The 16,960-nt window shown below is 41.4% G+C and overlaps 2 protein-coding genes across 3 annotated transcripts in view; one reads left to right on the top strand and one right to left on the bottom strand.

Annotated features, from left to right (window-relative positions):
* Nucleotides 1–6,515, bottom strand: part of LOC110976486 (arf-GAP with coiled-coil, ANK repeat and PH domain-containing protein 2-like) — a 28,534-nt gene extending 22,019 nt beyond the window's left edge. The window contains exon 1 of one of the 2 annotated variants that reach the window (XM_087147043.1): nt 6,287–6,515. In XM_087147043.1, the coding sequence (XP_087003169.1) occupies nt 6,287–6,363 (77 nt within the window). In that variant the 5' untranslated portion in view covers nt 6,364–6,515. The remainder of the gene's footprint in view (nt 1–6,286) is intronic. The other variant, XM_022229783.2, reaches the window with a different exon arrangement.
* A 1,010-nt stretch (nt 6,516–7,525) lies between these two features.
* farsb (phenylalanyl-tRNA synthetase subunit beta) lies at nt 7,526–16,929 on the top strand. The gene is made up of 15 exons (XM_087147045.1): nt 7,526–7,716; nt 8,104–8,159; nt 8,601–8,698; nt 9,043–9,172; nt 9,337–9,452; nt 9,579–9,687; nt 10,096–10,246; nt 10,822–10,954; nt 11,475–11,588; nt 12,191–12,299; nt 13,117–13,296; nt 13,504–13,596; nt 14,040–14,222; nt 14,818–14,905; nt 15,035–16,929. Exons 1-15 carry the CDS (start codon nt 7,659–7,661, stop codon nt 15,184–15,186), a joined length of 1,770 nt encoding a protein of 589 aa, XP_087003171.1. The 5' UTR covers nt 7,526–7,658; the 3' UTR covers nt 15,187–16,929.
* The last annotated feature ends 31 nt before the right edge of the window (nt 16,930–16,960 follow it).

Here is a 16,960-nt window from a genome sequence, read left to right as displayed (position 1 = left end):
TACATGTATACATGAGGCATACATGTACGTACATGTACCAGTGTACATTACACACATGTACACTGTACATATACAGCGTCGTGTTGGAACAATATCTCTTGTCAAGAACTTTGGAACCGAGTGTGAACAAAAATTTGTCCCCGTATCAAGGAATTTTTCCCAATAGACTTCATTCACAAGGAAGCCATTTTTTATCGTGTCCCCAGAATCTATCTTATTGAATGTAATCTGTTAAACAGGATGGTGCCAGACTATTTCGGGTTCCATTCCTCATCATTTTAATCTTTTCGCTTAGGTTTCAAACATTGAGAGTAATCACATCTTTTAAATCATTCATTAACATCGTGTACATGTAAATGGCATGAATTTGAAATGACTTTTTATTTCATTGCTTTCTTTTTAAATCTCGGGCTCCCAAAATAAAAATGTTCTCACTTTTAATGTAATATGGCCAATGCATAAATGACACCAATTTCATTATGTTCATAGCACTGCTAAGCAACTCTTTTTTCACAGAGACCATTATGCAGTTTACACAGGAAAAAGTTGCTTACCTCAGTGACGTACATGTTACAGTACAAATCTCTATGCGAATGCAACATGTTTTAGTGTAACCATGCCATGAAAAAATGCTTAACAGAAGCATCATTTTCTATGCTAGTAAGCACAACTTTCCTGCTAACCTACATGTAGGGACAGCATGAACAATGTCACTTTTCATGACTCAGCTGCATGTACATGTAGCTGTCAAGCTTAACGTCACCATGAAATAGCATAAACATGGATGTATCCTGAAGGAAATGTGGTTGCTGCGGAGAGAAAACTACATGTAGAAGTCCTTCCCTGTGGTGGCAAGGCGGCAATGCCATTTCCTGGGTGATGTTGTCTTTTCTGGGTTGCCTCAAGGGTAGATTTCAGGGAAGCCGAAGTCTGTCACTCGGCAACAGACTTTTCGGAGAAACCATCAGTGTACAATGTACATGTCAATGACCACACGTACATTGTAAACTCTGGCCCAAATGAGTGCTGTACCTGTATACAGCGGGTACATGTGAAATGTTTGAGTACTGGGTCCTACTTACAAAAATGATGCACGCCAAAATGACTCTTTATTGACAACAGTGCACTGTTTATTAAACTTGGACAGGTTTCTTAAATTTGGAATCTTGCTTTTCAAGGTTAATTTACAAAAAAGTATAGATGATTTTTTTAGGTTTTTAAATCTGAAAAGCCCATCTCAAATTTGCCCTTAAATATAATCTTTTAGGTAATATTTCTGCCTAGAACATTGTTCAATGTTATGGAGTGATAACTTCATAAATTTCCTCTAAGTTGAAGCTTTGAAACACACGTAAATTATAAATAACCACCCAAAATTTAGGCTGAGTCTTCAAGGCTTTGATGTACAATGTACACGTACATATATGCACATCTCTTGAAAATCTGTCTGAATTCAACTGAATTCAAGGTATATGTACGTTTGTCCGTTTAATTTTCAATGAAATCAAACTTTTACAGTGTTTGTGCTAACTTCAGTACACTTGTATAGTACAAGTCCAGAAAGAAGAACTTAAATATCTGCTTCTGCTCATCATAGTTTCGACAATTTTTCCTGACTGAATTAGATCTTAACTACAATATACTAAGGACAAAGTCAAAACATCTGTGCATACATGGATATGTACATGTACATATGTACATGTAAGGTACTGGTAGTCTGTATGTACACTGTGCAATACTCAAGTTTTGACGATGAAAGTTGGCCCACTGACCCCAATCACTGGGAATATTTTTTTGGCGGGGACCTTCCTAGAATTCTCCAAATCCCTGATGAATTGGGAATCAAATGACACATTCTGCATGCTTGATTTTATGGAGCATCCAGCCCTGGGCTGCAGAATACAATCCCAGTACATGCAAGCCATATGTGAATGGTATGCATGCCATTGCATGTATCTTCATCAATCTGCTGATGGTGGATTGTGAAGGATGCTGGTGGGTCAGGATAAACATGTTATTATGAGTCATTTTTAAGTCAACCATGAATAAACAAAACAGACAATGCTTCGTGCAGGCAAACAGGAAAATCTGTTGAAATGTACGTACGTACACATCCTGATGTACAAAAATGTGGATATTAGCCCAGGCTGCTACCACTTTGAGGGGAAGGTTGAGACCGAGTTGTGAGACAAACATTTGTCTCTGTAATGTTTGTGGTCTCCTTAACATCAACCTGTCAAGTCGTGTTGTCCTCAAAAACAGAAACTCTAATACCGGTAAAATAAGTCTAATGCAAATCATTTAAAACAATACACATACATGTACATGTACATGTGTCTGCAATTTGCTCAACCCTTCTACAGTATACCCTGTCCTCAATATTCTGAGGTCTGTTGATCTTGTTTCCGGTTAATGGGAAAGAGGCAATCTGATTGACCGATACCAGAGCTAGAAATGTCGTACACTGAGCTAGAAATGTCTACTTTTATAAATGTGACAGGAACACGGATGTCAGGCCGTGTCAGAGACAGATTTCAGGAGTGACATGAAGCTAATTTTACTTTCTGATCTAAATGTACATGGATCTGGTATCTCTCATTTATTCCCTTTGTACAGAGTTTTTCCTTCTTGTGCTGTGCCCTACATACAGTATCAATAAAACATCAGTCAGGAAGGAAAGCAGTGGCAGGCTCTGTCCGGACTGAACCAATGTTGGGGCCCTGGTGCTATTTTTGACAAAGTGCTGTGCAAACGGCCCATGCTGTCATGTTTCCCGGTTTGTCTTCAAGTTCGGTGTGCACATTGAAAATCACAGCAGGCACTGTACATGTTTGTGGAACTTGTGTACCAACATGAATACTGTGTTCATTGTGTAATGCACAAACAGCCTGGCCTTGACATTCATGCAATTCTTCGTGTACATGTGTACTAAACCAGTTGACATGAATGACATGTCTGCATATACCATCCACAACATGTACACATTTATAGAGTTGAACACTTATACGAGGAGTAGGACGTGTTAAGACAACATCCTGCTTAGAACAAGATAAATTCTACATTGTAGGTCTTAAATGCTGGTATTGTTCGTTTCCATTTGGACAACACAAGGTCCCTCTTATATGTAAAAGGTAATTTTATGAAGTCAAAACGGCCTTGTTATAAAGGATTTACAGTGGTGCACATCTAGGAGAAAAGCAACTCCTGTCATGGAAACGACAACAATCTTTTGCCAGCTGCTAGAACAGGCCTTGTGATTGGTCAGGTTCCATGAGGTTTACAATATACGTGTACATGTACAGCCTCTCCAAATAGGGTAATACTCCAGGCTGATTAGTGAAATAAAACCCTTGTACTGGTAAACAGTATGTGCTTGTGATCTATTCTACACGTGTGTACGTGAGCGAGTAAGCCTATGCAGTCAAGTGGGAAATATTTATATTGTTTTCAACAATTCGTGACCTCAGCTTCCAAAGTGGAATTAAAATGTGCACGGGGGCGACAGATGGCCGCCAATTTTTAATCTGTTTTACGACATTATATATCATGAATATTGTAGGCTTTTGACACCATCAACTGTCACTGTAATAGTGCTGGGGTTACCTCTTGACAATTATGATACAAGTTGTTTGATTTGTATACAATGCAATGTAACTTACTGACGCATCGTGTGTACAACAAAGGCTATACAGTACATGATGCACGTCACTTCATGGTGCAGCAAAACTATCCTACACGTCACTTCGTGGTGAAACCAGTGATGTTATAGATCAAAGTTTCAGGTGGTACTAGTCAGTTACAGCAAGTCCACTGTCCATGCGTGTTGATTGGCTGCTAGGCCTAGTGGAAACCCCAGTGAAAATTAAAGTCCCATTCTCGCCAAAACGGCCTCATGTACTGAACATACATGTATCGGTACTGCTCACAGATAATGAGGACGTTGGATAAGGCTAGACCCAGACAGACACCTTGGACAATGTGCCCCGTTTGTTATTTTTGACTTTGGTCGGTCATGCCAGTGTCAGAGTAGGGCTGTGCTGAATATTCGATGATTATCGAATGTTCAAATATCATTTTTCAACTTTGAATGTTCAGATGCAAAAATCATGAAAAGGAAGGGAGAATTATCACAAGAAAATCAGAATATGAAGGCATGTTTCAAGCAGATTTAAATAAAAAGCGACAGAATAATATATCTGACAATGATTCAAAAAGTAAATTACATGTTTTCCCTAAAAAATTTAAAAGAAATTTTTAAGGAGGCAAGAAGTACATGTATTGTTCATCTGTTAAATCTTGCTAAATTGTGACTGGAGATGTCCCTAGAGGTGAGAAACTACATGTATTTAGTGATTATAATGTACAATTGTGCGCATTATTGCAACTGATTTTATGGTTTGTTTATCAACAATCTGCTGGTGGGTATGACCGAATATTCAATCGAATTGAAAGTTGAATATTCAAATTTATAGTGAATTATTCGAATTAACTCAGCCCCACAGCAGTCTACAATGTACAAATGTACTAGTAGTTGGTAAATGTAAACGCATGGACACTGATTCCACTTGGCGAGTTGTTTTGCAGGGCCTTACAGTTTCCATTAACCCTAACCCCCAAAGGTTGCTGGCCCTAACCTTCCCCATTCACACTAAGTTAAAGTCCCATGGGACTTAGTGTACAGAGGCGGTTGGACTTTCTTTTTCTGAGGTATGCCAAACCCAATGCAAAAGCCAGCTGTTATGGGCCTACCAGACCTATCCCCACAGAATGAAACACTTTACTACTGTTGAATTCTGTGTGGTTGGGGAAGGTTAGGGTTAAATGTGAACAGAACTGGAATAAATGTATACTTCTCAAGAAATAAGTACCTGACTGACGTCACAGTGGTTTTTGGAAAGTCTGCATTGTCATGTTGGCACTTTATTAAAAGTTTATCAGAGCTTAATGTGTGGTAACAGTAAGCAACCTCTACAGTAACTCACTTGTCTATTTATTACCATGTGGGAGACTCAAGGGATTAACCCAACTCTCCCCAATCCTTCACCTGTTGGAGGACTGTTAGGGTTAAGCTAACAACTGTCGACAGATTACATGTATGTTGGTTGATCGAGCATCAGTGCCATTTTTCTGTTATTTTCAGATCATGGGCCTGGCTTTGCTACATTCTCTGCCAGCTTAAGTCTTCATTGAAAAATGAACCGATTCCCCAGATTTATTCTGCGTGTTAGGTCTAGGCCTACCTATCCAACAGGGCCTACCGACATCTCTTCCATCTTGGTTCTCTCAAATGCATCAAGAATTCTCGACCTAAACTTGAAGTTTTTTATCACTGTATTAGTGAGTTCGACACAAGTGCAACTCTAATACCTCGCCACTCACCTAGCCCACCTCATATCCGGATATGCGGATACAAAGCCACGTTTGACTGGTCACTCACTGACTACACTCCCCGGTACCCACAATGGACCAAGATATTTCTCAACCTTTCCCTGATTACATCGATATACATAATGTTTCATTCTCGGCCATTCTCAAGGAAAATTTCTTAAGGGAAGATAGCGCCCTCTGTCTCCCCTTCCATGGGAGCTCAACAACCTCCACTGCGTAGCAAACGAACTTCCTCATTCGATCAACTGTGTAGCCAATGAATTTACGGGGGTACTTTCGCGTGGTGGAGTATTCTACAATTACTCAGTGAGTTCAGTGAACATACATCATGTAAAACAAATTACGAAAAATTTAAGGGAAAGAGTTCCATATGATATACGGACAACACTTGATGGCCCGGCGCACAAACTTATGAGATTTGTATGAAAAAACGTAAGTGTTTTCTTAGTAAGTAAATGCTTCAGAATTTTCTCAGCTAAATTTCACTTTTTTATTATCACTTTCTGATGGTTGTTATAAAATTTTAAGGGAAAATTAGTTTTGTCTGTATGGAACTCTTTCGAATTTGAATGAGTTTCTGCTTAGCCATGGTTTAAATTACATCTACAATTTTGCCCCTATTTGCCACGCTCACTGTCAAGATAATGACATTGCTCACCTTGGGCCTCTATACACCAACCACAACAAAAAGCAATTAAAAAGCGACATGACTGATCATGCGTCAGGATCGTTAGCATGTACATGTAATTCAAGCGCAGACACATTATTTTACAACAGAAGGGACCAGGCGCTTGGTAACGCCCACTAACTCTCTAGCACTGCAGTGGCAGAAGAACTTAGCAAGGCCACGCCGAACACATCAAACCGTAAAAGACAGACCGACACGCAAAATTCTCACCTGAAATTAGGCGAATCTTTTAGCGCTTCCTCGAAGCTGATCTTGGGCTTCAGGTTCATGGCACTGGCATCAGTCATTTAGTCTCCGGGAAAAGGATCAACCAAAATAACTTCACTTTGTGTTAGCCTGTATTAAAATGATCAGATGGTAAGGAAGGACGAACTCAGCTCCGGAATCTACCACACTTGCATGACTCGTCCTTCGTGCGCAAAACACCAAGTCAGATGATAGTATGGCTGCGGATTCGTAAGACTATGGAAAGGAAGGGAAGAGACGGGAACCATACAGTGGGACTTCACGATTCGAGGGCGCACTTCAAACTTAACGCATTCAACTGCTCCCCCCCCCCATAATGGCAGATGCACTTTCCCGCTAGTTGTTATATTTTACTCGTCTTAGAGAATGCAAAAATCCTTCTTTGAATTCTCACCTCGTAAAAAAAATTAACGAAGTGTAACTAAAAATCGCCAATGTGTCATTTGGGGAAAGAAGGGCTGTGCCAGTTTTCATGGCTTAAAGGGCCAGGGGTAGCTGCAATGGAATTTTTATATTGAGTGATTTTTGTTATTTATTTTAGAGGGTATTTTACTGCTTTTTTGTTTTATATGCTAACAGAATTGCCATATTCGTGAACAAAACTGTAATATCAATATATGAAGACGACCTCAACACAAGAAAACTCTTACATTTCTGTATTTTGATGGTCTAAATTTTCTCCTTTTTTTGGTAATTCATTGCTTTGTACTGTACACAGCAACTGGTAAGTGATAACCCTTTCTCCGAAATGTTTTAATTAAGTGAACAAATTCTGTGTTTGAAACTTTGAACCGATGCAATAAATGTCTTGCCATGATGACATCATAGCAGCAGTGCCATCAGTCGACCAGGAAAGTATGGATAATTTTCAGTGTTTAAAGAGTGCACTCTCTCGTCATGTTTTTAAAAGGAAATTTGGGGGGGGGGCTGGCCGGCCCCCATCGATCCGCCCTTGCATGCATACTTATATGCATGTATCCATTTACTTTTACAAAGTAAAAATTCTTATGAATTTATGTCATCAAATATTATGACCTCTTGCTCGATGAATGTCCATTTTTTATTAACAATGATTCGCTGTAAAACTGTAGGCAAGAACTTCGAAACGGCGCCTCCATTCACTCGATAAGTAAATAAATGTTCCACAAAAATTTTCAGGATCCGTTGGCCCAGTTTTGAAAGGGCGCCCTCTGGGCAATGTGATTGTATTTCATCATCTTATTCGATCCTATCCGAACATGTGTGACATGTGAAGTTAGCAGTGTTTTTGTCTCAAGGTTTTGATTTTTTTTCTGACTTATCGCCGACCTTGTGGCCAGATAAAAAAGACTGAACCATGCCGACAATCGCAGTGCCGAGAGACTTGCTCTTTGAAGCGCTCGGGAGAACTTACAGTGAGTGGTAGATCTTTGGTGCCCAGATTCCGGATAAGCCAAGGTGGCAAGAATCATGACAAACCTACCTGCCTGCATACATACGTAGACCACATCAATCATGTGCACGTCGGGCGCCGCCTTAATTTTGTTAATCTGTTAATGACTACAACTTTAACTTGGCACGATGACCTGGCCACTACTACCACACTTACCGATTTGAATGCTCTGTGTATGCCCGTGTAAAACAAATTCTTGAGCCTTGAGGACATTTCAGGATTAGGGGCTTTGGCCTAATTCTTTGTCGCCATCTAAAATCAATTTTTAGCTGAACTTATGTTACTTTTGTTAGTCCTAATTGGTGAATCGCAAAGTTAATTATCAAACTGTCCTATTTTTCCTTTGCAGCTGATGAAGAATTTGAAGAATTATGCTTTGACTATGGCCTTGAGTTGGATGAAATTGTAAGATTCTTGCCATTATCTTGTTTTAGAATTTCATTTTTTCATGTTATTCTTTGTATTTTTCTGTTTCGTTTTTCTGTGTCTTATACCCGATTTTGGTTGTAAATTTGGGACTTGAAAAACAGAGCTAAAACCTCAGAGCATCTAGTAACGAAATTTCCGAAACAGTTTTGATTTTCTCCAAATTTGTTACATTGGCACAACAAGGTTTTGTGCTATGGTAAAGATTGCGGTAACACCATGTATTTATCTCTTCTTTGAGTATGTGTGGTTCTGAGAAGAACCGGGGAATAACTCGACGTTTCGAACAGTGTACTCTGTCCGTCTTCAGGAGACTGTTTTGTGCATTGGAGCCAGATGCCAAGTCAGTGCATAGTGCTGCGCAGAAGTGTCTTAAGATTAAACTTATGAACTGCGAAATTTTTTTTTGTCTGCTTTAAGACGTCAGAGAAGGCTATGATCAGCAAAGAGCAAGGGGCGGAGAAAGCAGAAGGGGCATCAGACGTGGTTATCTACAAAGTGGAAGTACCAGCCAACAGGTCTGTCACTGAGAAATATCTCTGAATCCCTGGGCAGCTTTGATAGAATTTTCAAATATTTGGTTGAGTTGAATCCCCTGAATATTTTACTTTGAAGGAAACCACTCCTTATTCTTTGTCCTTCCAGGAATTGAGACCCATATCAATAACAGTTGCTCAGGCTCTACCTTCCTCAATCCTACAAAATCCACCAGAAACCTGATGAGTTTTGAAGGATGTGGGAGGATAAAAGCTAATCTGTATTATCGTCACGTCAGTGCAACAAGATCGTTTCTCATACAAAAAACAAATGTGAGTTACAACCTTGTTGCACGGACACCATGTTATGTGTCTCCAACCCTCAGGTATGACCTACTGTGTCTCGAGGGCCTCGTCCGCGCTCTTCTGGTCTTTCTTCAGAAGATTGACCATCCTCGGTACGTTGCCACGCCCCCGGCTGATGGCAACATGGAACGCCTGGTTATCATGCCTGCCGTAAGTAACAACCACCAAAATCTATTAAAATCTGTTCAGAGGTTTCAGTACTCTACTACTTACCTTACAGTGTCTCACATTTGGATTCAGTGCTTATTAGAAATACTTCAACTTCCAGTGATAAAAGATTTCCAACTGACACTTTTTTATACTTTGTGACTCAGACAGCTCAAGTGCGACCGTTTGCCGTTGGAGCTGTCCTGAGGGACATCACCTTCACCCCAGAGAATTACAAGAGCTTCATTGATCTACAGGACAAGTTGCACCACAACATTGGCCGGTGAGTAGGGCCCATCCTTAGACTTGATACAAGTCTGAAAAACAAGCGGCCAAAGTGTCCCTCTCCCGCAAAGGTAGGAGAAGAGATCGTTCGGGCTTTATCTCATTGATTTTTGTTCCCCTTCAGACGACGCGCCCTGGTTTCCATGGGAACCCATGACTTGGATACCATTCAAGGTCCCTTCCGCTACGATGCTGAGCCCCCAGAGAAAATCAAATTCAGACCGTTGAATCAGGTAGGTAGGATGAAGTCCAACTCCTAAAGTTCCATATTTCATATACCACATTTGGAATACAGTAAAAAGATAATCGATGACTCGCGGTGTCGTGTTGCTGGTAGCGACGTTTTGGCTGCTAGTGCTGCTAGCCTTCATCAGGCAACTGAAGTCTGGATGCTGCAGGGTCTGCTATATACCGCCGGACCGCGTCCTCCGCGTTTCCCCCGCCGTGTATTGCGGACGCAGTACAGGTGACCTCAGCGGGCGTCGTACGCTCCACTTCATGGGCGTGAAGGGGCTTGTCCTCGGTATGGCTCCGTTGCGCTCCGGTGCTGGGCATACCACAGCCCAGCAGTCAGGGTCACAAGAATCCTGGTGCGAAGGGGTTAAAAGAGAACTCTCTTTTTGTTTATTTTGGTCAACCAGACTAAAGAATACACAGCTGTTGAGCAGATGGAGTTGTACTCCAAAGACAGTCACCTTCGACACTACCTGCCTATCATCCGAGACAAACCTGTCTATCCCATTTTGTATGACAGAAACAATGTGGTACTGTCCATGCCTCCTATCATCAATGGTGAGTTATCCCATAGCTCTTAAAGAATTTTTTGACCTCCTAAGAAGTCTAAACAATCTCAGCCAGAATGTCTCTTGGAAAATACTTGATGCAAAGTAAATTGAGGGGCAACATTTTTCTCTGAAGTGCTTTCGTGCTCCCCCAAGAGTTTGCAATGCATTTGCCAATCACAACATGCAAAATTTGTCAATCCTTTCCGAACGTGCATTGGGTCGACCAATTTCGCGCGTCGTGATTGGTCAACGTGTTGCAGGCTCTGGGGGGTGCACTCTTGTGAATCTCTTTCCTGCAAAGTGTGATTACGATTTTCTGGAGTCTATGTTAACCGCAGTAAAGTGTATCACATGATTAATTGATAAATGTCCGTAATCATTCGATATTCCACCTCACATTTGCCTTTAATAATGGCAAAAGATGTCTGGTGATTCAACTTAGAATATAAGCTTTCCGTTAACAGTTATGCAACCAAACTTTGTGCAACACTGCAGAGTAAATATTGTCAGTGTTTGTTACCTAGACTTCCATGTGGAAGCTTAGTGACAAATTTTGCACTGTGCATTGTTTTTCCTTTGCAGGGGACCACACCAAGATCACCCTGGAGACGAAAAACGTCTTCATTGACATCACAGGAACCGATCTGAACAAGGTGCAGACCTCGTTGGACATCTTGGTCAGCACTTTCAGCCAATACTGCTCCAAACCGTTCCAGTAAGTTCAAGTTGCATTTGTGAAAAGTTTTAACTCCACTAAATACAACCACAGTGCAACCTGGTCAGTATTTTTCGAATGTTGTTGCAGTTGACGTTAATGGGCAGAGTACATTGTTTAACTGAGTAATGCCAAGACTGTTGTTTATCTACTACGTTGCATGGTGCAACAACATCCACCGTTGCATTTTGTTGCATTCAGCATGGTCCTCGTTACTGCCCTGTTATATTTTGTGACATGTCAGCATGGTTCTTATTTCAGCTGTGTCGGAGTTTGTTGCATTTGGCAGGGTGCCCTGTGAAAACCATAAAGCAGACAATGTAGTGTGAATCATATGTCTGTTCGTAGATCAAAGTTTCTCGTTGAGAGTAATCAAGTCATCTCAGAGCCATTTTAAAGATTCTTCCTAATGCTGTTTCCATGGTAACACTTCAGTTGCTCTTTGTACCTGAGTGGAGCATTTCTGTTTAAAACCTGATTTAATGATCAAAGTATTGCTTCATATTGTTTGTTGTTTCAGAATTGAGAGTGTTGAAGTAACCAGGCCCGATGGTTCTAAGATGATAACGCCAACTTTAGAATACAGACATGAGCAGTTGCCAGTTGACCTGGTCAACAGCCGGATAGGCATCAAGTGAGTATGTGCAAAAGGAAAATTGATAATGTCAGGATTCGAACCATGGACCTCCGGAGCGCTGCTGCCTATGCTCCATCAGCTTAACTGTCAAGCCCTTTGTTGGTTTCCTCGGTTGTTCCTCTTCATTTTGGTATGGATGGCCTATTCCTGCAATGCCTATAGGGCTGCTTTTCAGATTGGGGGAACGTTGTTTAGACCTAGTTGCATCTGCACAAGGTTTACGACAACTGCTGTATGTGGACCTGTTTTTGTTTCCGCCTGTGAACCTGTGTTCAAATGCGAGTTCCAACACTCATGTTCCTACTCACTCATGGTACTCAGTCACACAGCTCTGGGCAAGTTTGAACCACCACAGTATGTCAACTGCTTGTTGATTTTGCCTGGTGCCCATGTTATATTTTTTGCACAGGTTACCAAGGAAAATTGACTAGTGGTGGACAACTGGCCATCGATCGAACTTGACTTTCGGTGGTTATGTAATTCAACAAAATCATCTAACCTGTCAGTAAACTTGAAGATTCAGAAAAGGGCATCTTTCCGACGCCTGTTCACTTGATTTGGAATTAGCTTTTTAACTAATCCCTTTATCTTTGTTTCAGTGAGAATGCTGATGCCTTAGCCAAGCTCCTGACTCGAATGTGTCTGAACAGCGAGGTCGTTGAAGGCAACAAGCAACTCCGCGTGGAAGTCCCTCCAACCAGAGCTGATATCCTTTCTTGTACATTTTGTTCCGCGTTTAAGTTTTTGACGATAACGTCGGTGTTCATTTTTAGTCCAGACAGGCAGGGTATTTTGTCCTCTGTTGACAGCAAGTTTAAATAATTTTAATATCCCCTCAATGCAAATGCATTCAGGACAGAGCGTGTGTTCCAGTCAAAGATCAGTCAGTTGCCATGTGAACAAGTTCGCCAACCTCGCGTTATTGTAATGAGAAGGGCATATTCTTCGCTTTATTTAGGAGGATTGTGTACGTAACGAAGGTGAAGGCATTGTGAGTACCTCATTAACTTTGCAACACATGACTAGGTCGAGAAGAAGGGTTTGGGAACTGGACAGTCCTTAGGAACAGACCGATTTCTGTGTAAATTCACGAACAGTTCGCGGAGTTATTTTTGAAAAGAGCCCTTACTCAGAGAGCTGGCTTCATTCGCTTGGAACCATCGGGTACACTCTGCTAACGTGACTGGTTATGGTCACTTTACTTCAAACCAGTCACGTTCCTTGGCCACTTTACATTGGACTTGAATTAGCTAGCAAAGCCTGGCAAGCTCATTGCGTGAGTGGTTGAGTAGGAGGTTGTGGGTTCCAGTCCTGCCCGAGTCAACTTGTGCAGTTTTGTTCATCGAATTACTTTGGATGATGGCAAAACTTCTTTGGTGTTGTCTATCACACGGAACAGAAAATGAGACAGGAAAAAATATTTAAGGAGTTAAAGTTAAAGTTACATCAGTTTGGATCAAGAATTTATCATGAAATATACGATGTTTTGTTAGAAAGACAATACCTTGACTTTCTGTCTGTACATGTTATCCATGCCTGTGATGTCATTGAGGATGTTGCTGTAGCTTATGGCTTCAACAACCTGGTAGAGCGAATCCCCCACACTAACACCATCGGTGACCAACTGCCCATCAACAAACTGACCGACCTACTACGGCAAGAGATGGCCTCGGCTGGATTCACCGAAGTCCTAACCTTTGCTCTCGTAAGTCAGCCGTCCCCAATCCCAAACAGTGATTGAGGTACTTTGAAGATTTTGTTCCTTAAGTCCACTTGGGCGAGAATTAAATGTATGACCGTTGACACACCACGCTGGCATTCCACATTCTGAGTTATCCAGCCCCATGTTGGTTGGGACCCACACGGTCTTTGTCGTTTAAAGGGTGGTTAAATCCTTCTTTTCTTCCTGTAGTGTTCAAGTGAAGACATCTCGGACAAACTGAGGAAGGACATGTCTACTACAAAAGCAGTCACCATCTCCAACCCCAAGACCTTAGATTTCCAGGCAAGTGCTTACGATCATGTCACAGGTCCTAGTTTTTTGAGTCATCTCAATTCCCCAAATGTTAGATTCTTAGGTTAGTAATCATCCTTAATCCCAAATCCTTGATTTTCAGGACAGCTGCTCTCTTAAGCCCCTGGATTTCCAGGTCACCTCTGCTTTTAAGACCTGGATTCCCAGGTCAGCTTTCAATTTTCCCATGTCCCTGGATATCCAGGCTACTCTCACCCTTTGATACAGAATTTCTTAGTCCCTCAAGTTCCAGGTCAGCATTGCAATTTTTTTTGCAATCCAGAATTCTATATCCTCCAGGGGTTTTTAAGCAACTGCACTTCAAAAATGTACACAATACAGTGTGCCTCATCAAACAGAATGAATGCATCCTAGGTGCGATGTTTCTCAGACCTTTTCAAGTTGTGTAATAAAATGACAAATTTTTGTTGTAGGTTGCTCGCACCTGTCTTCTCCCAGGCGTCCTGAAGACCATCAGCAACAACCGCAAGATGCCTTTACCCATCAAGGCTTTTGAGATCTCAGACATTGTCGTCCAGACTAAGGAGAGAGACGTTGGGGCTCAGAACCATCGACACTTCTGTGCTGTCCACTACAACAAGTCACCAGGGTTTGAGGTAGGCTTGTCCATCGTCTTGTTCATCTTGAGAGCTTTTAGCCGAAGGTGGTTTTGGGGTTAAATTTGTTGGTTATTCGTCTTTAGCTTGATTATCCAGAGCAGTGGAGGATTTGCATTGTATATCAACCATAGACATAAATAATCCTGTAGTGGAGGTTGTTGCACTACTCGGAAGAAGTTAAAATGCCAGTGGACTGCAATCGAATTTGTTCATTGTAGCCACAAATATTCCAGTGTGGAGAACGTTGCATGCCAGACCTTGGTCTTGCTGAGAGATGTTCAAGTGTCATTTGTTGCTATGCTATTGCATTTCAGCATTTTGGTACACATTCTGACGAAAATTTGAGGGTTGCACACTAGGCTGTTGGTATGTATGTGAACCGCTGCATGCTTGAAATTGGTCCCATATAGGCAGCCATGAGTTGGTCGCACAGGGACATCAGCTGTCATGGCTCAAAAGTTTGAAGTTCACGGTGGTTCATATGCATGTGTAAAAATGAAAGGGTGAAGTGGTTTCGGGACAAAATCAAATTTTGAATGTCCATCCCTCGTTGTGGCGCTTGACTTAAGTCACCTATCATGTCTTATTTCAGGTCATCCATGGGTTACTAGACCGCACCATGCAACTGCTAGAAGTTCCCTTCTCCAAGGAAGATGGGTACCATTTGCAAGCAGTTGAAGGTAAGAAGAAGTGATTGAGCAAGAAAGGGGCGTGGCTATTGACAAAAATAGGGAGGGGGAACCCACGCAGTGAAAAAAACTCATCAACTCTGGAGTAACGTAAAAATGATTTCATGTCTCTCTGTCTAGATGCTACCTATTTCCCTGGCCGTTGTGCCGACGTCCGCTTCAAAGGTCAGAGTATCGGACGTATCGGTGTACTGCACCCTGAAGTGGTGACCAAGTTTGAACTGACCAATCCCTGTGCGGCACTGGAGATTACCATCGAACCGTTCCTATGATGGCCAAAACCATTCTAGACGTTGGACTCTGTTCAGGGTTATTCTAATTGCTTGTTTATCCAGTGTACATGTAGCGATATTTTATCTGTAAAGAGCTCTCTTATCCTTAACTTCCTAGGAATTCTTACAAGGAACCTTCAGGATTCCTCCAAAATCTTCTACCTTGTGGAAGCAGGTACAAAATGCCGTGTACTTTTTTGAGGGTCATCAAGCCTCCTGTAAAACAGTGGCTGGGGTCTACCTTCCCCAATCCTTCAAAATCCTCCAGAACCTCCTGAAGGATTTACAGAGTTTTAAAGGGTTAGGGTTGGTGCTAAGCCTCCCAATGAGTAAATCAATGACACATTTTGGATGTCACCAAAAGTAAGTCCCCATACCCCATGTTAAGGAATATGTATTCCTGAAACCAGCAAAAGCCTACAAATATTGGGATTTGGAGGATTCTGCCTCATCAAGGGTTTGAGCGAAAACATGCAAGTTACACTTCGTAAGATAAACAGTTTCCAGTGTACAAGTACAGCAATTCGTCGTGTATTGAATCAACTAGAGGTATACCACATATCTTCTGTATATTTTTTCAAATTGCAGCCTGGTATAGAGTATCATATTCTTGGTAGACCCAACGCTACTTCCTAGTAGTTCCTTTTTTCTGAACTTTTTTTGGTTGAGGTATCAAGCATACTATTATAGACCTTTTTCCTGTGATGTCACAATCATGCTGGACCGCTGAGTGTTATGATGGCAACGAGTGCATAGCGTTGTGATGGTAATCTACCTATTCAAGATAAACTAGTCAAGCATGCAGCGTTCCTACGTGCGCTTGCACGTGATTGAAGCTGCCCGTAGGAATATATGTGATCACCGGGGCCACGGCGGTCCACACGTAGTGGTATTATTCACACTTAGTGCAATCCAGTCACGTGGGTGAAAAGGTCTATACTGATATTGTGAAAGATAGTTTGGTTCATTAAAAGCCAAGAAGAGCACTATGGTAGAACGCTGCTCACCGCCGCAAGACCACATTCAGAAAGATGTCAGTGGTTAGTCTTGGCCATGGATAAAGAACACAATGTGGGCGTTGCATGTAAGATTATTGTTATTGTTATGTCTGGCTGACGTAAAGAAATATTTGTAAGTACCAAGCTTTGAAACTTAAAATGAATTTTAATGGCATTCTTAAAATAAGGGAAATCCAGACATTGGGTAGGTGTTGAATTCTTGGTCATTATTGTGGTGAATTTAGTTCTACAATGTATTTGTGGTCTTCTTGTGAAACTTCAAACCATGCCTTATGAAAAGTGATTCAGAAGGTGAAGGGTGTTGTCTGAAAGGTGTACTCAGAGCAGTGACCAGTAGAATTTAGCAGCTGATTTAAAAGTCTCAGTATGCATGCATGCATGTCATAATGACCTATCACCACGAAATGTGCTGAAAGTTTGAATTTTCAAAAATTGAGATATTGGCATTTTTGAATTCAGCAGAAAGAGAGCTTTCCAATGGCATGTACATGGAACACTTAAGGTGGAAGTGTAAGGTGACAATGTGACATTATTCTGGCAGCTTTGCGTCTTTGTTTCAGCCATTGCTGGGTAAAAAAATCAAATATATAATTCTGTAAAACATTTGGAATTAACTGGGAGATGGGTTACTCCTTCAAAATAATACAAAACCCCCAAATTGACCTTCAATTCAATATTTGACTTTGAACCGTCAAAATAAAAAAGAGCCGAATGCGACTTCACACTCATTTTGTCGTGACTGGTCACATTTCATG

This window comes from Acanthaster planci, linkage group LG16 (assembly GCF_054643075.1).
Source record: "Acanthaster planci isolate LZ-2023a linkage group LG16, COTS_SCS, whole genome shotgun sequence".
In the NCBI taxonomy this organism is placed as follows: domain Eukaryota; kingdom Metazoa; phylum Echinodermata; class Asteroidea; order Valvatida; family Acanthasteridae; genus Acanthaster; species Acanthaster planci.
Note: the sequence above shows the minus strand (reverse complement) of the source record. Positions and strands in the feature narration are given on the sequence as shown.

Excerpts from the sequence above, each read along its gene's own strand:
- farsb (XM_087147045.1), top strand. The coding sequence starts at position 7,659 with ATGCCGACAATCGCAGTGCCGAGAGACTTGCTCTTTGAAGCGCTCGGG. Across the intron at positions 11,589-12,190 it reads AACAGCCGGATAGGCATCAA|TGAGAATGCTGATGCCTTAG; the intron begins GTGAGTATGTGC and ends TCTTTGTTTCAG. Across the intron at positions 13,597-14,039 it reads CCAAGACCTTAGATTTCCAG|GTTGCTCGCACCTGTCTTCT; the intron begins GCAAGTGCTTAC and ends TTTTTGTTGTAG.